At 46.5% G+C, this 20,996-nt stretch overlaps 1 protein-coding gene across 2 annotated transcripts in view; it reads left to right on the top strand.

Moving 5' to 3' along the window:
• CASS4 (Cas scaffold protein family member 4) overlaps positions 1–20,996 on the top strand; it is a 42,492-nt gene that overhangs the window by 1,348 nt on the left and 20,148 nt on the right. Inside the window, exon 1 of one of the 2 annotated variants that reach the window (XM_081011125.1) lies at positions 411–711. The exons of the other annotated variant lie outside the window; for it this stretch is intronic. Coding sequence (XP_080867251.1) covers positions 700–711 — 12 coding nt within the window. The 5' untranslated portion in view covers positions 411–699. Of the gene's footprint in view, positions 1–410; positions 712–20,996 lie in introns of those variants that run through there. 2 annotated transcript variants of the gene reach the window in all.

Genomic DNA, 20,996 nt, shown 5'->3' with positions numbered 1-20,996 from the left:
TTTCATTTTCGTGGGGCTAATGTGCTTTGTTCTTCGCGATTCTCCTTCTCTGTGTGTGCCTCTAAAGCGATGCCATTACGAAGCCTTTGTTTTTGTAGTTTGAAGGGGGTTCACTGAGGCAGGACAGCCTCGGTGGAGTGAGCAGGGATAATTCAAAGCCGCCACCATCGCCCAAGACTGAACCTTGAAACATCAGCAAGCCTGCTGGGAAAACATCCTCAAAATCTGCCCTGCTCAGACATTTTTTTATTTTTTGCATTATAGTCAGTGATGTGCTGTTTCTAAAGTGTTGGAGATCTAAGAACAAGAACACTCTCTGTTTTGGCTTTTATTTCACCCCCCCTTCCTTTAGCCCCTTGACACTAGAGGCACCAAAATCCTCTGGGGTGGCGGAGATCATGGGATGTCCTCATTTGCATAGAGATAACTACAAGCCAATTGCTGCGCTGGAAGGGAATTTGCTGCGCGATTAGCTCCTCGCCTTTCATCCCCGAGGGCTGCTCGCTTCACTCGAAAGCTACTTCCCCATGCAAGGAGGCTGCACAAAAGGTCTGCACAAAACCTTGCCGCGCTGTAGACCAGCTTGATTGTTTGCCCCTTTTCGACAACAGAAAAAAAAGAGACAGGAATAAGAGAGTCTACCTGGAGGGTGCGATTTGGATGATGGACGAGTAGACGCTCCCAGCTGAAAACAGCAAAATGAAAGTCAACGTGAGTGTAGCGGACGTTTCCTTGAGCTGTGTTCTGTTTTCATGGGGATGGGGCATTGTTGTTTCTAAGCGGCATTTATTTGAAGATTTGGTTTATTTTTAAAATGAAATTATTTCATATGGTGTATCTACACTTTGGGGGCATCTCCTCTGTAGGTGCTGTCATTGTTTTTCATGTCATTGGTGAATGCCGGTACTTTAAAATCACGCATCTCTGCCCTCACCCTTCCCCTACGATTCAGTCCATAAACGAACATGCTTACTCAGGTGTAAATTCCACAGAGCTCAGTGAGGCTTCCTCTCTAGTAAAAGTTCTGCTTTGATTTCTGAAAAGAGAAGCTGATATATGCGAGAACGGAGAGGATGTTTGTGTGTGATTGTTTTGGGGGAGACAACCGCTCTTTGAATGCCCTTGCCCTCTTGTAGAAAAGATACGCTGTACTGATTGTGGGTGCTCGGTTTCTCCATTTTACTTTGATAATCTTTTAGATGAGTTGAAATGTATTTCTGAACATCTGTGGCAATCAGAAATGCCTCACTCACCCACCCCTTATTTTGAGAAAGGCTACTTGTAACTGCTTGGGAGGAAGATAGGAAACTGCTTTGTACAGTATCATCAGACCGCTGGTCCACCTAGCTCACCACCATCTCCTCTGACTCCTAGCAGCTCTCCAGGATTTCTGGGAGCAGCTTTTCCCAACTTTACCTGGAGACACTGAGGCTAGAACTTCTGAATTCAAGGCAGGTGCTCTACCAGTGAACTGTGGTCCTGATTCTGTCCAAAGTGTCCCCAATATGATCTTTCTTTCACATAGACCATTTGTTGGGTGGACCGACTACTGCTTGCAGCTTACTGATTAGTTGTTGCAAAGAATGAGCACAGGAAGCTGCCTTGTATTGAGCCAGACCACTGGTCTCCCTAGCTTAGTATTGTCTTCACTGATGCACAAAAACTTTCTGACCCCACCCCACCTCCATGCAACAAGATATATTGTATGCAAAATGTTATGTGCATGTGTTTAAGTCCATTGTTCTGGAGAGGGGATCCAGGCTTGCATCAGATTCTCAAAGGGGACTGTGACCCCCAAAAAGTTTAGGAATCACTGCTTTAGATGGTGAATTTACTAGAATGACAATCTATTGTCTTTTTTCTTTTTTGTCTTTTTTGCATTTCATTTCCCTCTGACTTCATGGTCTACATATTTTCTCTCTTGACACCCATCTGTATATGTACAGTGGTACCTCAGTTAAGAACTTCAATCGTTCTGGAGGTCCATTTTTAACCTGAAACTGTTCTTAACCTGAAGCACAACTTTAGCTAATGGGGCCTCTCACTGTCACTGCGCCGCCGTGCGATTTCTGTTCTCATCCTGAAGCAAAGTTCTTAACCCGAGGTACTATTTCTGGGTTAGCAGAGTCTGTAACCTGAAGCATATGTAACCTGAAGCATATGTAACCCGAGGTACCACTGTGCTTGCCAACTTAGGGCAGTGCTTCATATATTTGATGAAGTGGACTTTAGTCCATGAAAACATACACCATAAGAAATTTAAGGTGCTGCAAGTCTCCTTTATAATTTTATTCTACGGGATTTACTGGCAAGGAAGAATGCACAAGTTTGCTGCCATAAAGTGAAAAGAAAAAAAGAAAATAGCAAACATTTACAAGTCTACAGTATTCCAACACAGCCTTTTAATTGCAAACTTTAAAAACTGTTACGTGCCAGTCTGCCTTTAAATGGGTCTTGTCAAACATAAAGTGATGGCAGTTCAGGGTGCTGTTTCAGTTTGACTTGTCTGGGAATCTCAGCAAGGACTTTGTGTTTATTTGCTCATAGCTGAGCAGTTTAAACAGCAACTTCTGTCCACTCCAGAGGAGTAGCTATGTTGCAGCAAATCAATGAATAATTTGTGGCACCTAAAAGTCTCAGGTCACATCTATACCATCATTTAAAGCAAGTTTAACACGCATATCTTCCCCCAAGGAATCCTGGGAACTGAAGGGTGCTGGAAATTGTAGTTCTGTGTGGAGTAAATTACAGTTCCCAAGATTCTTTGGAGAAAACCATGTGTTATGGTGTGGATGTGAACCTAACATATTTATTGTGGAATAAGCTTTTGTGGACTACACAGGGTTATCCTTGCTAAACTAATATCCATACTTTGATGCAGAAAAATGGTGTCAGGGGGTTGTAAATACTAGAGTCATGAATTACAAAGGGAAGCATTAGATTTGTGGCATTTTTATGGAATGCCCAAATGTATACAAGACAAGAATGGGTCGACCCATTCACCACACCCATTCACCACAGGAGTCATGGCGATAATACAGTAATGCAATATGATGCTGGTGATGTGATAATCGCTCAAGATAATGCCATCTTTCTAGCTATACTGTGGTAATTTAATAAGGACATGTTGTGGGAAAGAGGCCCGCAATCTAGATTAAGGCCGAATTGACCTTAATCAACATGGCAGTTTAATACTGAGCTTTCCTTCAAAGTCTTTTGTTGCATTAGTAGTTAGAAACTTCAGCGATTAGGTGGGACATAAATGACCAAAAGCAAACAAACAAATAGTGTGGTGAATTTGAGGGGATACTAGCCTAGAAGACTGAAATGTTCTCTCACTGACTTCTGGGTTTCTGCTAGGTGGTCTATTGCTGGTGAGCAGCATTTTTAAATCAGGCATAAGGTAGTGGTTCTACAGACATTGCATAATTCTAATGGGGTGTCCAGAAAGTGAACCTGCTACATAGATTTGTCTAATTCAGGTTGATAGTGGAGTAGAAATTACGCAGTTGTTTTAAAAGATTATACCATGTCCTTCAGCAATTCTACTTCCAGGACACCTGAGAGATATCAATACATATTTTTAACAGCAAACGAGCATGCAGTATTCAAATAATAGATAAAACATAGCTCTGAGGAAAACATATGAGTAGCAAAATAAATTTAAATAACACATTAAAAGGCATGTTAGAATGCAATGTCTTCACCTAGTTCAAGGCAAGCTTCTCAGGGATGATTGTTCCAAAAGATGGGAGATGAATAAAAAGACCTTATCTTTGATCACTTATAAGGCAGAGGTACTCAGGGAAGGGCCTTTGAAGATGACCTCAGTCATCGTTATCCTTACTGTTATTTGTAAAATTTATATCCTGCCCATCCTCCCAGGGTGGAGCCCAGGGTGGCAAACAACAACAGTGAAAACATCCATACTCCAATACAATTCCAATACAGATGCAGACTGGGAAAGATCTCAGTTTAAAAGGCTTGTTGAAAGTGGGACGGTCTTCAGTAGGTGCAGAAAAGGCAACAGAAATGTCTAATATTTAACAGGAAGGAATTTCAGAGGGCAAATGTCATAACACTAAAGGACAATTCCTACACTGTGCAGAATGAAACTCCTGATAACATGGTGTCTGCAGGAGACCCTCATCTCTAGAGCACAAGTGATCAATGGGATATATAAGAGGTGAGACAATCTTCTTGTCACAGTCCTGGTGGAATCCCCAAATGCTTCTTCCCAAGGATTCCGGGTGGCAGTGCAATTCATGTTATCTTCAGTAGAGGAAAGGTCTTTGGGAGCAGGAGCTAACTGCTCCAAGTCAGTTGTGAGTATGTTGTCACACTATGGAGTGTAGCTGATTGGAGTTGTATTGGAGAATTAATTGGCAGGGATCTTGCTTGAATTCAGGTCACACTGCAAAGGAAATATGGGTCAACCAGTGTTGACAGGTGGCCGAACCCATCTACCCATCAGAGTGCCTTGTTGGGGGTGCTGGATCTGGCCCGCCAAGGATGGGAAAATTTGCCACCCTAGCTGTACAGGTGTGTGGGTAATCATCACAGTGCCATTGTTCTGAGGATAGGAGCAGAGATGATTATGGTTGAGCACAAATTGGCAGGACTTGGTGGATGACAAACCTGGTTGCTTGTAGACCATTTTTATGGGAGTTGTTGGTATATAAAGCTTTTGGGCCAGAGGGAGGGGTCACTCTGGGGTGGAACATGGGCCTGGGCCTGCTGGCAACAGTCCCTCTACTGCAGGGGTCAGCAAACTTTTTCAGCAGGGGGCCGGTCCACTGTCCCTCAGACCTTTTGGGGGGCTGGACTATATCTTTTTTTGGGGGGATGAACAAATTCCTATACCCCACAAATAACCCAGAGATGCATTTTAAATAAAAACACACGTTCTACTCATGTAAAAACGCCAGGCAGGCCCCACAAATAACCCAGAGATGCATTTTAAATAAAAGGACCCATTTTACTCGTGTAAAAACACACTGATTCCTGGACTGTCCGCAGGCCGGATTTAGAAGGCGATTGGGCCAGATCCACCCCCCCCCCGGCCTTAGTTTGCCTACCCATGCTCTAACCCATCATGTGTTGATTTAACCCTTAAGTGGAATGCCTGAATAGAGCTCAAGTGATGCTCTGAAGGTGTGAGACTGGAACATGGGACAATATACTGAGTCAAGCTATTGGTCCATCTAGCTCACTGATTGGTCCATCTATGCTGATTGGCAGTGACACTCCAGAATTTGAGACAGGGCTCTCTCCCAGCCCTACCTGGAGATGTCAGGGGTTGGGGAGATGCTCTACCACTGAGCTACAGCCCTTTCCCAACTGCTTCAAGTACAATGCTTTCCCATAGAGAGCTCATGTGCAACATCAAGTGATAACTCATTTAATGATAAGATGTCAATTGATGCACATGCATATATGTACATGCATGTGTAAATCTGCCTTTCTCAGCTTGCCTTCCTCTACCTGTATGGTGCTGAATTTTTCTGAATCATTGATCCATCCAGTCCAGTAGTGTCTATTTTGATTGGCAGCCTCTCTCCATGGCTCCAGGCTTGCTCTGATAAATTTAACTGGTCATACGGATGATCTATGTATATGTTTGAAATGTGGGAAGCTCCAGGTAGGTTTAGATTAGGAAATGACACAGGGACGGACCTGAAGCCTTGAAGATTAGATGGGGTAATGGTCTGACATGGTGCAAGGCAAATTCTTGCATGGCCTGAAGGCAGGCAGGCAGGCAAAGCAACAGTTTAGTAGGAATTAAGGCAGGGAAGGAATAAAATAAACTACTCAGCTTGTAACAATTGACTGAGTTGGAGGAGCCAGTTATTGGATTCCAGGAAACAACAACTCTTCAGGCTTCATCAGCAGGTAGAAAGAGCTCCCATCAGTCCATAGCAAATATAAGGCAGAACCTGGAAATGTTCCACAGAGGCAAAAAATTCATTGTTTATGTTAGAAGGAATGAGATTGCTTGAATCTGGGAAGTTAGAATCATTCATTTAAAGCAGGCATAGGCAAACTCTGGCCCTCCAGATGTTTGGGACTACAATTCCCATCATCCCTGACCACTGGTCCTGTTAGCTAGGGATGGTAGGAATTGTAGACCCAGACATCTGGAGGGGCGGAGTTTGCCTATGCCTGATTTAAAGGATGTCAAGAGTCTTTGGGCCAAGTGTTGCTAAGTATCAGAGATCCCCAACAAAATTTGATAAATACATTTAAAAACGCTGGTTTTAAATGTAATAAATCCGCCAAATGGCAAAATACGTGTGGAATTTTGGTGCAGCTCCACTCTTGAAGCTGTCACCAGTGTTCATCAGCAACTACAGACAACAGTGGCACCTGAGATCCTTTTTCATCATTGAATCACACCTGCCTTCTTGAATATTGAGCCTATATTAGTTATGAGTTACCAGCCTCTGCAGCCACAGCAGGCGTTGTGATACTCCAGCAATTTGACTTCACCTCAGGAGGTGCATTCCATTGTCTCATGAGGCAGATGGATTACAACAACAACAACAACAACAACAAAATAGCTCTTGTTAAGGCACATTAGAAATTTAAATAACTCTTTAAAAACACACCACTGGCCAAGTTGATATTCTAGCAGATAACCTCCTTTCAAAGTCAGTTTCCGGTTCGGAATAAAGTTCTTGCTGATTTCAACATGGAACTGTCACTTCTCCCATTGTCCCAGGGATATATCTCAGTGGTCATAGGGATGGTTGGGCTCTTACATGAAAAACAAAATCTGTTAGGAGGTTCAGAGGACAGGAGGGGCCAGATCTTGAATATGTGGTTATGATATCCACCCCTGTAGTAGGAATATATTTGAGGCTCATTTTGCTGGTTGGCACAGGAACTGCTAAAGCTTTTAAAAGGCTGAAAGAAGTTCAACACCCACCAATTACTCTCCAGCACTGTCTTTCTGTGGATATGTAAAGGACCACTATACTGCAGTTCTGACTCCAGAACAGCAGATAGTATTGTCCATGGCAGGGTTAGGGGGACTCATGGCCTTCTAGGTGCTGCAGGACTTCAACTCCCATCATCCCTCACCATGGACCATGCTGGCTGTGGCTGATGGGAGTTGGAGTCCAAGAACATCCAAAGAGGTATGGCTTCCCCACCCCTGGTCTAAGGTTTTTAAAACCAAGCAGGTAATTTAACAGCATTTGCCATACTGCAGCCAAAACGGTAATATAGGTCACATCCACATCAAGCATTTAAAGCACCCTTATAACACTTGAGGGACACGGGTGGCGCTGTGGGTTAAACCACAGAGCCTAGGACTTGCCGATTAGAAGGTCGGCGGTTCGAATCCCCGCGATGGAGTGAGCTCCCGTTGCTCGGTCACTGCTCCTGCCAACCTAGCAGTTTGAAAGCACGTCAAAGTGCAAATAGATAAATAGGTACCGCTCTGGCGGGAAGGTAAACGACATTTCCGTGCACTGCTCTGGTTTGCCAGAAGTGGCTTAGTCATGCTGGCGACATGACCCGGAAGCTGTACGCCGGCTCCCTTGGCCAATAAAGCGAGATGAGCGTCGCAACCCCAGAGTCGGCCACAACTGGACCTAGTGGTCAGGGGTCCCTTTACCTTGACCTATAACACTTGAAGAGCCGTGGCTTCCCCCAAAAGAATCTGGGTGCTGCAGCTTTAATCTGAAGGGTCTCCAAACAGCTCTTGGCACCTTTAGCAAACTGAAGTTCCCAGGATCCCATGACTGTTAAAGTGGCGTGAACATGCTTTAAATATTGATGTGACTGGGTTTGCACAACAAGAGCCCAATTTCTCATTCTTTCATTCCTCCTGAGCTGTCATCATGCTGCGTGAGTCACTGCCGCTGAACCAGGTCAAAAAGGGAAATGAGAGGCGGGGGGGAAATAACATGACAAAGTGGAAGATGCTCTAGAGCAGAGGCACAGCTGAAAGGCCAGGCCTTCCTCTGGCTGGGTGAGAAATGCATTCATTTCCTTTTCCTGCAAGTGCGGTTGCCATGGTCTGCACAACAAGACCTCAAAGAAGTCCCGTGGATAACCGCGGCCAAGGAGCGCTCTCTGAATATGCCAAGCAATGCTTGGTGCTGTGCCTGGCTTGGCTCTGGGGTCATCTTTCCAGCTGCCTTTGAGGTGGAAAGGCTAGCTCAGGAGGTCAGATCTCTGTGTCTAGAGCTGAAATTCAGGTTTGATCTGAAGAGGGGGGACAGTGCCGGATTTAGGGCAGTGTGGGCGGTTCCCCTACACAGGACACCAAGCCAAGCAGGTGTGAAACCGAGAAGATCCATAGTTGAGAAGATCCACTTGGGGGTGCCTCACACAGGGCACTATATTATGAAAGATTATCAAAGTCCGCCCAGGGGGGACAGGGAGCAAATATGCAAGTATGTGTCCTCCCATCTTCTCTTATTTGGCAATGTGTAAGTGGCCACCAGGTTTACCTGTGTTTTGCCTGCTTGTTTTTCACCCGCTTGACCTGTATATTTGGTAATAAATGAGCCTTACAAAAAACGCCACAGGACTTCAGCAACTTCTTACTCACAGGAAAATGATCCTGTAAGGATGCCCTTGCAGGCAAGAGCTCTAAAGAGCGGGGGAAGAGAGACTCCTACCTGTTAAAACTTTTGGATATGAGGTTAAATGTGCACGTACCAAAAAAAGAAAGAAATATGAAAGAATACTTTTAAATAATAATGGCACTGAGTTCTAAACTAAGAGAAGGAAAAGACAAACATTAAAGAGAACTTAAAAAGCAGGATTCGACTCACTGAGTAATGTCCTTAGATGAAGCTGAATTAAGACAAACAGGAGATATGGGCCCAAGCTGGGAATCGTAGCTCTGTAAGGGATCTCCTAACAGCTTTCAGCACCCTTAACAAACTACAGTTCCCAGGATTCTGTTTAAAGTGGCATGGTACTGCTTGAAGTGCATGTTAAGGTGCTCTGCCTGTTTTTCAAGGTCCTGAGTGCTGCCAGTTTTCCTTCTGTGAAAGGGTCATTCTGTGGTGCCTACAACTGTTTCTTAATGATTTCCAAATGTGCTCCTGGGCCCCCAAAGGGCCGCTGAAGTGGGGCTTCAGTGCTGCATTGCATTGCATTTGGTTCTCAAATCCTCTTCTCCTTTGCCCTGCAAGCAAAGTTGACGATTTGACAAGACGGGTAAAAATTTTGCCTTGCTAGTAGCGCGTACTAAAAATATACAGAACCCTCAAGCAACGAGAAGGAAGTTGTGTTTTCACAAGATAGTACCTTCTCAAAGCAGATGGGAAGTGTGACTCTAAGGGGAAATGCAGAATGCTCAGATAGACTCAAATAGATTTGGAAGGGACACTGAAGTAAGTCTTTTTCAAGAGTGTCTATACACGACCATTTTCTTAATTCAACAGGATTTGTGTTTAGTGGTGTCCGACTCTTCGTGACCCCATGGACCAGAGCATGCCAGGCCCTCCTGTCTTCCACTGCCTCCCGCAGTTTGGTCAAACTCATGCTGGTAGCTTTGAGAACACTGTCCAACCATCTCGTCCTCTGTCGTCCCCTTCTCCTTGTGCCCTCCATCTTTCCCAACATCAGGGTCTTTTCCAGGGAGTCTTCTCTTCTCATGAGGTGGCCAAAGTATTGGAGCCTCAGCTTCAGGGTCTGTCCTTCCAGTGAGCATTCTGATTTCCTTCAGAATGGAGAGGTTTGTTCTTCTTGCCCTCCATGGGACTCTCAAGAGTCAACAGGATTTAGATACTTCCAAATCGCCAGAAACCTCTAAGCAGTTTGCATAGAACTTTATAAAATATTCACTAAAAATACTGATGAATCCAAACAATAAAAATAAGTTGATTTTTAAAGTATAATCAGCAGACAATATTACATGTCTAAATTACATTTCTGGGTAGGCTTTTGTAAGCATTTTAATTTTTTTTAGGATGTGCCAAAAACAATATAGCAAAGGTGCCTGCCGATTATCAATGTGCGGCGAGTTCCAGCACATAGGTGCTGCTACACAGAAAGACTGATCCCATGCAAGCGTTGAATGAACGTTATATAGTTATTGCATCAGTAGTTTATTATGCAGGCCTGGTCCTGCCATTGGGTAGAGTGAGGCTGTTGCTTCAAGAGTCAGGTGCTGCAGGATGGGAAGGCATGGCATCAGGTTGGAGGACAGAGCTTGTGTTCCACATAGGCTGCCCTGTATCTTCTTAAGCTATCTTGCTGCCCTTAGATATGGGGAGAATGTTTTTCCATCATCAGGGTCAATGTAAGATTCAACTGCCATTCTGCTTGGCTTCTGTATTTGGAAATGCAGGGGGTTTGGGTGATGTTATCTTGTCCACTTATCTTGCGGCAGCATTTCTTGGAGGGAGTATCCCTGAAGCAGAAAGTTAATGCCTATTGATTGTATATGTTTGACTTTCAGCTTGCCTCATATTAAGGCATTTGCTAAGCGTACCATGATCCTTCTCCTAGCTTTTATGATGGGCTTCTGGACCCTTTATTGATTGATTGTTCATTTCATTTCTATACCGCTTTATATTTTTAAGAAAAACATCTCAGTTCAGTTTAGTAAAGGTAAAGGGACCCCATACCATTTGGTCCAGTCGTGGCCGACTCTGGGGTTGCGGCACTCATCTCGCTTTATTGGCCAAGGGAGCAGGCGTACAGCTTCCGGGTCATGTGGCCAGCATGACTAAGCCGCTTCTGGTGAACCAGAGCAGTGCACGGAAATGCCATTTACCTTCCTGCCAGAGCGGTACCTATTTATCTACTTGCACTTTGACGTGCTTTCGAACTGCTAGGTTGGCAGGAGCAGGAACCGAGCAACGGGAGCTCACCCCATCGCGGGGATTCGAACCGCCAACCTTCTGATCGGCAAGTCCTAGGCTCTGTGGTTTAACCCACAGCGCCACCCGCAGTTTACAGCACATTAAAACATCTATTATTATTATTATTATTATTATTATTATTATTATCATCATCGCCTGACATTTTCAGAAGGTAAAATTAAAATTCTTTGGTTTTCCAAAAGCAGTATGCATGCTTCTTCATCACACATAGACTTACCAAGCTAAATGTTATCCAATCACAAAAATAATAGCAGATTTGAATTTGTCACTCTCAAAACCCTCATTTTAAGACCTTTGGGTCATTTGTGTTCTCTTAGGATGAGCCTCTTAGAGGTATTCAAAATGTTTGTTTCTCACTAAGAGTCATTGAGATTGAAATTGACTTTGCAGAACTGGATAAACTAACGGGGAGGATTCGATATTTGCGAGACCAGAAGTTCACCGAGGACTGGGGGAAATTTACAGATTATCTGAAAAGTATATGTGATGAACAGACAACACTTGTAGGTTTTCAAGATCTTCTGTGAAAATATGAGGAATATTGTAAAAAAGGGAATAAGACTGGGGAGGTTATATTTTAAAGGCAATATTAAAATTAGAAAATGTGTGAATAAATAAACAAAACAGAAGATTGGCAGAGAAGCTGGTGGAAGTAAAAAAAAAAAAAAGAAGGTTATGTGATAAATTTTGATATTGGTTATATAAACTTGTATTTGAAAATGAATAAAAATATTATAAAAAAAAAAGGAGAGGAACAAGATTCACTGATGCTGAACTTGGTACCCAGAATTAAAGCAAATTATTTCCCCTCTTTTCTCTTTTGGTGATGCATTTCCTCTTTTTTGGGTGATGGCTAAGTGGTCAGCCTATGCTTTATTGATTTGAAATAATCTAAAAATCTTGCATTGCAGGCTTTGAGTCTGAATAGTGGGCTAAATTCTGTTCTTTATTCTTTCTCTCTTTCTTGAGCTATCTGCATGCTGCCTTGGAACTATGCTGATTTAGGGCTATTTATTTGTTTTTAAATAATTTCATCACAGACTTCCTCTTTGGAATTGGATGGGTCACTTTAAGCTGTGACTCAATGCATTGTTGAGCAGAAGAAAACTGCTTTTGCTAGCCTTATTTTTGCTTGCTTCTTCTAAATGCGCTCAGGAGCTGCAAGAAAAGCTTCTGCAGCCCTCCCTCCAAGCCTTGAAATGACACTGCAACTGATGTTCTGCTGCCTCTTCGCCTATCCTCAGGCCCAGCCAACATGGCCAAAGATGGGGATGTATGGACCATATGGAGAGTCACTGGCTGCCCACCCCTGTTCTATAGTAATACAGTGGCACCTTGAGTTACAAACACCTCGGGTTACAAATGCTTCAGGTTACAAACTCCGTTAGCCTGGAAGGGTTACCTCGAGTTGAGAACTTTGCCCCAGGATGAGAATGGAAATTGAAATATACTCAGAGTCGCAAAGTGATTTCATGCTCTTTATTCAGCTCATAGTGGTGAGGAGGAATGAATAAATGTCCCCTCACAGTATCTGCTTTATATACATTATTTACACAATGGGCTGCACATGATTGGCTAATTCTGGAATTCTACTGTAAGCCAATCAGGTTGTGGATTCACTTCTATCTGGAGCAGGATTGGGTGGTTCCTGCCAACCAATCATACTGCTGCATTGTTCTAGGACCAATCAGACTGCTGCATTCTGAATCCTATTGTTCTAGGACCAATCAGACTGCTGCCTTTTGGATCCTATTGTTCTAGGACCAATCAGACTGCTACAGTTTGGATCCTATTCAACTCAGTACATAACACCCCTCCCCTCTAAGTTCCAGTCCTGCCCGGGAGGTCGCATTCATAGTCCTCAAGGTATGCCGGCGGCCTACGTGTGCGTTGTGGCCTGGGGTGTTCCCTGGTCCGGGCTCCGGGTTCTGGCTCGTGTTCCAAGGATGCTGGCTGTGATGCGGCTGTTTGGTCTGGTGCAACCGGCTCGCTCAGTCGTGGTTCTGGTTCCGGTGTCCTTTCGGCCTCACGGGTCCTCTCTGTATTTACTGATTCTGCCTCTCCTGCTGGCCCCTCCTGCTCTATGGGCCTCATCTACTGGCAGCTGTTGATATGCTTGGGCCAAGTCCAGCTTGCCAAAAATTTTCGACCCAGCCAGGGTGGCAAGGACATGGCTGACCACTGGCACTGGGTATGCGTGGGCCGTGAGGGCCTTGTTTATGGTACATTTGTAGTCTGCGCAGATGCGGACCGAACCATTAGGCTTGACGGGTGTGACGATTGGGGTTTCCCAGGGAGCATTAGGCACCGGCTCCAGCACTCCTTGCTCTACGAGTCGGTCCAATTCCTCGTCTATACGGGGTTTCAAGGCGAACGGGACCCGGCGGGCCTTGAGCCTGACCGGTCGTACTGCGGAGTCAAGCTGTAGCGCAAAGGGGGGGCCCGTATACTGTCCCAATTTCCCATCGAAAACCCCTGGAAATTCCTTGCATATGGCGTCCACGTCCACTTGTAAGCTAGTGTGGTTCACCCCGGTGACAGCTAGCCCCAGTGGTCCAAACCATGCCAATCCCAGTAAGCTAATGTAGGGGCCCTTGACCACAAGCAAGTCCAGTTGCCGCGTCCGCCCTCGGTATTGCACCCTGAAGGTCCCCACCCCCATTGTGGGGACCTTACGTTTCTGGAAGTCCCGGAGGGTGAATGGGGCCGGCCTGAGTTTGGGACCCCCAGTGGGACACAGTTTCCTTAAGGTCCTTGCCGAGATTATGGATAGAGTTGAACCCGTGTCAAGCTCCATGCGGCATGGGGCCCCCTCTATCTGTACCTCTACATAAATTTTCTCTACGTTGGGGTGGGGCAACTGGTATACCTGGAAGTCCGTGAGCTCCGTCGAGTTGCCTTGGTGCGTTGGGCCCCGGGACCTGGGGCTCTTGGATTGGTCATCTGATGCCTGGTGTCGGGTGGGCCGAGCCCGACACACCCGGGCGATGTGTCCCGATTTTCTGCACTGCCTGCACTCTGCGTTGCGGAAACGGCAGGTCCTCCTCTCGTGACTCTCCCCGCAGCTTGCGCAGTTCCCTCCTTCTCGTCGAGGCAGCTGTGGTCTGTGCGCTGCTTGAGTGCGCTGCTGTACTCGGTGCACCTCCTCCCTGTCGGATCCTGAGTCGTCGGTGAGGTCTTCATGGTGGACCCTCGGTTGGGATGGCAGGCTCGGCCGTGCCTCTTGGGTCGACCTCTCGGCAGCTTCTGTTGCCAGGGCCTCCTCCAGAGCGACCTGGAACGTTAGGTCCTTCTTAGCGTAGAGGCGCCGTTGCAGCTTCTCATCCTTCAGGCCACCGACGAGGCGGTCACGAAGCATGTTCTCCAGCTCTGAGAAGTTGCAGAACCGGGCGGCTTGGCGGAGAGAGGTCACAAACCCAGTTATGGTTTCCCCAGGGGCTTGCCGCTTTGCGTAGAAGGCATTTCGACGAGCCACCACTGAGGGCTGCGGCGAAAAGTGCCCCTTCAGCTGTTCCATTATTGTTTTGTATGGAACAGTAGCGACGTCTTCAGGCGCAAGGAGAGCCCGGGCGATTTCAAACGTCTCCTCTCCGCAGACGCTGAAGAATATCGCCCTCTTCTTGGCGTCTTCTTCGTCGGTGACCCCTTTGGCTTCTAGGAGGAAGGTGAAACGGGAGGCGTACGCTTCCCAGTCTCCAGATGCTGGGTTGAATGGCGAGAAGCTGCTGTTGGCTGCCATTCTGAGTTCCTTGTGCCCCGGAGCTGAAGCCTGGATACACGGTGCGAGGCAGCGGTGCGGCAGTTGGCGGTGCTGCGGTGCTGTGTGTGGCAGTCAGCTCAGCGGGATCCCACCTTCGTCGCCAGTGAAATATACTCAGAGTCGCAAAGTGATTTCATGCTCTTTATTCAGCTCATAGTGGTGAGGAGGAATGAATAAATGTCCCCTCACAGTATCTGCTTTATATACATTATTTACACAATGGGCTGCACATGATTGGCTAATTCTGGAATTCTACTGTAAGCCAATCAGGTTGTGGATTCACTTCTATCTGGAGCAGGATTGGGTGGTTCCTGCCAACCAATCATACTGCTGCATTGTTCTAGGACCAATCAGACTGCTGCATTCTGAATCCTATTGTTCTAGGACCAATCAGACTGCTGCCTTTTGGATCCTATTGTTCTAGGACCAATCAGACTGCTACAGTTTGGATCCTATTCAACTCAGTACATAACACCCCTCCCCTCTAAGTTCCAGTCCTGCCCGGGAGGTCGCATTCATAGTCCTCAAGGTATGCCGGCGGCCTACGTGTGCGTTGTGGCCTGGGGTGTTCCCTGGTCCGGGCTCCGGATTCTGGCTCGTGTTCCAAGGATGCTGGCTGTGATGCGGCTGTTTGGTCTGGTGCAACCGGCTCGCTCAGTCGTGGTTCTGGTTCCGGTGTCCTTTCGGCCTCACGGGTCCTCTCTGTATTTACTGATGGGAATTCTACTGTAAGCCAATCAGGTTGTGGATTCACTTCTATCTGGAGCAGGATTGGGTGGTTCCTGCCAACCAATCATACTGCTGCATTGTTCTAGGACCAATCAGACTGCTGCATTCTGAATCCTATTGTTCTAGGACCAATCAGACTGCTGCCTTTTGGATCCTATTGTTCTAGGACCAATCAGACTGCTACAGTTTGGATCCTATTCAACTCAGTACATAACAGAAATCGTGTGCCGGCGGCGCAGCAGCAAGAGGCCCCATTAGCGAAAGCACGCCTCTAGTTAAGAATAGTTTCAGGTTAAGAACAGACCTCCAGAACAAATTAAGTTCGTAACTAGAAGTACCACTGTACAGGTGAAAAGAAAATAGCAAACCACCAGGCTTTGCCCTATCCCAATCCCAATAGTTGTGAGTTGTGTGTTGGGGGGGGGGTAATACCTGAGTGCTTCCTAATTCCTAGACCCAGTAAGGATTCAATTGTTGGAGGTCCCAGACCAGCTTCTTGGTAATGGCCTCCTAAGTATGTTGTCGTTATGGAAGCAAAGGAAGCGGTTCTGTGCCAGAGGGAAGCTCCCTGGCTCTTGGTAGTTAGAAGGACAAAGGTGAGAGTTTTCTGTGAGAGAGCTAGAAGCTAGAAGCAGGCTGTAGGCAGAGGTAGGGTTGCCACCCATCCCTAGAAAAATGGGATTGTCCCGTTTTTTGGACTAAAGTGTCCCATTTGGACTCCTTTCCCCCCATATTAGAGCTCATCCTCAAAACTGCACAGGCAGAGAGTGGGTGCAGTGGAATGTGAGAGAGTGAGTTTGCATGGGCAGGGCAGAGGATGGGTCCAGTTCATTAGGTTGGTTGGCACTGTCACTGTCCTTGCCACTGCTGTATTATCCTTCCCAAGTGCAGGAGTATCTCCTCCCTTCCTTGACACCATTGGGCATGAGAGGGAGGTGGATGGCCAGCCCAAAATGGAGGCTGAGTCGCTGTTGGTGCAGTTGATGAGGAGCGCGAGCGACAACAGGGAGAAGGGGGAAGGAGTGACCTCCTCTCCCTAACCTTGTCCCTTCCTTCCTTCCTTCTCGCTGGTGCTTCTCATCTGCCAGCCGCTGGTCTAGCATGGTGCAGATTCACTGAATCGCCCTGGGTTCTAGTATGATGAGAGTGGGGAGTTTATGCTCTCCATGAACTTGTCTAATCATTTTATGAAGCCATCCAGCCTAGTGTCCATCACTGCACAACTTCCCCTGTTGCATCACACATTTTTTTGACGCTGCGTTAAAGTTAAATCCCCATGGGTGGGATACGAACGTACATAGGCTTTGTCTGGAGAGACGCGCGATGTGGCACTTGGCTAGATCAAGAATTCCTTTTTAATTGCCAAAATAGAACAGAATGTTGGGGTGTAATAACTGAAAGAAGAAACGGGTTGGTTTGAAGCCCTTTGCTACGCAAGGTAAGCAGGACTGCTCCCGCCTGTCTATGACAGCTGTCTGGGCAGTCGGCAAAGCACAGCGCTGCCAAGCCAGGCATTAAAAGACATCCATTGTTTCTAGGCCATCACAGCGAAAGAAACCGATGTTATCAACAACAGGTTGCTTTCATCCTCTGAGCTGGCAAACGCATGCCTTCCCCCTGATACTCCAGAGCAGCTGTTTCTTTTCAGCAAATGTTGTGGATAAAAATATGAGCCTTGTGTTCCTCGTGCACTGTGCCTGGGACTTGCAATTTGGGTGAGAAATTCTTTGCACCCCCGGGTGAAATTGGCACAGTGAGGAGTGCCTGCGGTTTGCCTCCTGTTTTGCTGTGGAAGCTCTGGAATTTGCCACGCTTCCACCCCAGCCGTACCATGCCCTGGCTCCAGGATCAACGCTGGCCCACAAAACAGGGCTACATCTGATCTTTTTGACATCCAGAGTGTGTTCCCAGTTCCCACCTCTCCAGGAAACAGTGCTGGGGAGGGGTTAAGAGTAGTTGTGGACAACTGTAAGTCATGATTGCTCAGATAGACTGCTCTTGCCCAGCAGTTGCTGTGCAATAAACCTGCACTTTGCTGCTGCCTTGTGTTTACATGTGTCCAGTGTTTGCCTTCCCCAGTAGCATTGATTGCTTGATGTGCTTTACTATCACAGGAACACTGAGGAGCTACAACAGTATCTCACCTTGCCTGGCCTGTTGACTTCTCTGAGCCTTGGGAACCTGATTAATTTGTTCTATGCCAAAAAGAAAATGTTGCCCAGTTTAACAGGCACAATATATTGCATTCCTGTCCAGGTTGCAGCAGGGCTAATCCTGCTATCCTACTGAGTACAAAGAGAAATGGCAGGTGGTATTCAGCATCGCACTATGGTTGGTTGTAAATTGCTTTGGGTTGCCTGGGCTAGATAAAGCAACTAACAAATTTAACAGGTGATGATGATGGCGAAGAATGTTCTGTCTGTGCAAGTATTGCAGTTTTCCATGTGGAACAATCCCCCTCTCCTCCTGCTGCATACTGCTTTGGGGGTTCTCCTGATCACCCACCAAACCAGTTTCAGGGGGCATGAAGAAGTGGGGGGGGGGGAGCCCCTTTGCAGAAGTGGAAGTCCTTGCACAGGGCTCATGCTAATGGGGCTTGTTAGGTGAATCCCATCCGGGGAGAGGATTTGTGTTGCTTGTCACCGATCGCATCACAAGCAATGTTCAATAGATGCCAGTAGCACTCATGCACCTCCTCAGGAGTGCCAGCTTGGCCCTGTGATTGTGGGTGCCTGGGGCCGTGGGTGCCATGCAACATGCATGGCCCTGGCACGGAAATTTGTGGGTGCCTGGGGCCTCTTTGTTGCATAATTTGGTGGGTGCTTGGGCACCCAAGGCCCCAGGAAGCTGGCACCTATGCACCTCCAGTATCTTCTACACCAGGGATAGCCAATGTTGTACCTCCATATGTTGTTGGGCCCATCAACCCAGCCAGAGTGACGAGTGGCCATGGATGATGGGATGAAATATACTCGGAGTTGCGAGTGGATTTCATACTCTTTATTCAGCTCATAGTGGTGAGGAGGAATGGAAATTCCCCCAGAATGTCTGCTTTATATACATTATTTACACACTGGGCCCCACATGATTGGCTAATTCCAGGATTCTCCTATAGGCCAATCAGGTTGCGGATTCACTTCCACCTGGGGTTGGATTGGGTGGCTCCTGTGGACCAATCGGACTGCTGCATTCTGGATCCTATTGTTCTAGGACCAATCACACTGCTGCATTTTGGATCCTATTCAATAACATGGGAGTTGTAGTCTTAGAACATCCAGATGGCATCACATTAACTACTGATGCTCAACACAGCAGTCACAGGGTGTGAACAAAAGGGATGAGGTCTTCAGCGGTTCTCCCCACTTTGTATGACTCACAGGTAACTTCGTAATCTGAGAGGAAAGCATCAAGCTCTCCAAAGACCTCAGGAATAAACTAGACGTGATGGCGCAGTCACATGTATTTTATACTTGCACCTGTCCTACAAGCACATAAAATAGGGGTGGCCAGTTCTGCTGTTTACATGAATAGGATCATATGGGGGAGTGAAGTGAAACCTGCCTCCCCCGGGACTTTGCTGTCCCCTGTTGCATTAAGCAGCTTCCTCCCAGCCCCACTCTATCATAGCATCATGAGACAGGCTTAAAGCAGCAGAGTGTGTCAAGGTACTGTGGGTGTGGATGACTACTCTGCAATGTCTACTCTGGTAAATAAGTGTCAGACCTTGGCCAAAACCAGAGATGTTTCATTGCTGGGATCTAGTTCTAGCCCAGGCAGAACAGGGATCCCAAATCTGGAAGTCCTTGACGGATGTTGCTTGAGGATGGGGTGGGGACGAGGTTCTGGAAGAGGCAGGTTGGGACTGAATGGAGCCAAGACACAAGATAGGCTGGTAGGTAGGTTCCAGATCAACGCAGGGGAACCCAGTGTGTGTGGCTACTCAATCAGACAAATTGTTCTGAGCAAAGAGCCAAGTCTAGAACAACAGCTACCTAGAGCCAGCCAGGCCGCTATTGGTTCCTCAGATCACCTGGCTCAGCTGAGATTTTGGGCCACTAAATACTCTTTGTTTTGGTGGTGCGACACAGGGAAGATGTTCAGGCCAGTAATTGCTTCACCTTCGGCTGTCCTCTTCACCTTTTCGTTTCCCTCTTCCCACAGTGGGATTCTTACTTTCTGCACATGGATGTCTTATTCCTGCTCTTACGTTCCGTTGTGGTTTCACTGCGGTCATGCTGTATACTCTATGGATTAGAGCAGGCACGACTAGGGTGTCCGGATCAGAGTAGGGAAAAGGGAGAAATTTGGTTCTGCCTCCATTACTGCAAACCTACCTAATTCCCACTTCCCAAAACAATTCACAGACTGAAACACAGCTTTCCTTTGAAATTTTGAAGTTTTCCAACCAAAAACAACAATTTGTTCAAATGATTCTGTGACTTGAAAACAGAGACTCTGCATGTTCTATTGCTACCCAAGAGGAACATTTTAATAAAACCTTTTTTTTTAAATGTACACATTGTGCATGTGTTAGTGAAATTCATTATATTAAGGAAAATGGCAAACACATTAATTAGGATAAACTTGCAGTTAAATGCTGGTAAATGTTCGTGAACTTAAGACCAGGGGGAAATCAGAAAGAAAAAAAATCTTACCCTGGCAACTTCATCATTCCCAGGTCAGAATAAAGCAGGATTTACAGTCGGGCAATCACATTTGGTGATATGGCTGCCATATGCACAACCAGATCAGTTTAAAGGAGGAATAAAGCTGATAGATGAATAAGAGGAGCGATGGCTAAGGGGTGAATGATCTTGCAGAAGATTTATCTGTCAAACATGAAGGACATTGTGGTCTTGTGAAATGCTAGCTTTCACCTGCAGGTGGGGTTGACAGGTGCATCCTTCCTCTTTGAAACACAGGAGGAGTAGAGAAATGACATTGTGGGGCAAACATTTTGCTTAGAAACAGACAGGGCAGGAAATTGTTAGCACTCACTGCCTTACACTGCTTTTCATCCCAAATAAGTGTCTGTAGCACTATGTCAGTGGGAGAGAACATGACCTCTCCAGGTCTTCTGTCCGGCCATTGGCCCACTCCCCAACCCCCTCTCTGCAGGCTATATTCGCCACCATCCCTGCTCCACACCCCCACCGTAAGGGCTTTGCCTTTGGCCTGGCTGGAATGTGAGCGTGCCTCTTGCTTGCCTGGGCGGAGGAAGGATGAGAGTGTGTGATTAAACCTCTGGCTTTTGCATGGCTTGAATGTAGCATGTTGTTGTTGTTTAGTCATTTAGTTGTGTCCGACTCTTCGTGACCCCATGGACCAGACCACGCCAGGCACTCCTGTCTTCCACTGCCTCCCACAGTTTGGTCAAACTCATGTTAGTAGCTTTGAAAACACTGTCCAACCATCTCGTCCTCTGTCGTCCCCTTCTCCTAGTGCCCTCCATCTTTCCCAACATCAGGGGCTTTTCCAGGGAGTCTTCTCTTCTCATGAGGTGGCCAAAGTATTGGAGTCTCAGTTTCAGGATCTGTCCTTCCAGTGAGCACTCAGGGCTGATTTCCTTCAGAATGGAGAGGTTTGGTCTTCCTGCAGTCCATGGGACTCTCAAGAGTCTCCTCCAGCACCATAATTCAAAAGCATCAATTCTT

This window comes from Podarcis pityusensis (genome assembly GCF_964106645.2).
Source record: "Podarcis pityusensis genome assembly, chromosome: 6".
Lineage (NCBI taxonomy): Eukaryota > Metazoa > Chordata > Lepidosauria > Squamata > Lacertidae > Podarcis > Podarcis pityusensis.
The sequence above is the reverse complement of the archived record's forward strand: the minus strand, read 5'-3'. Positions and strand labels throughout refer to the sequence as shown.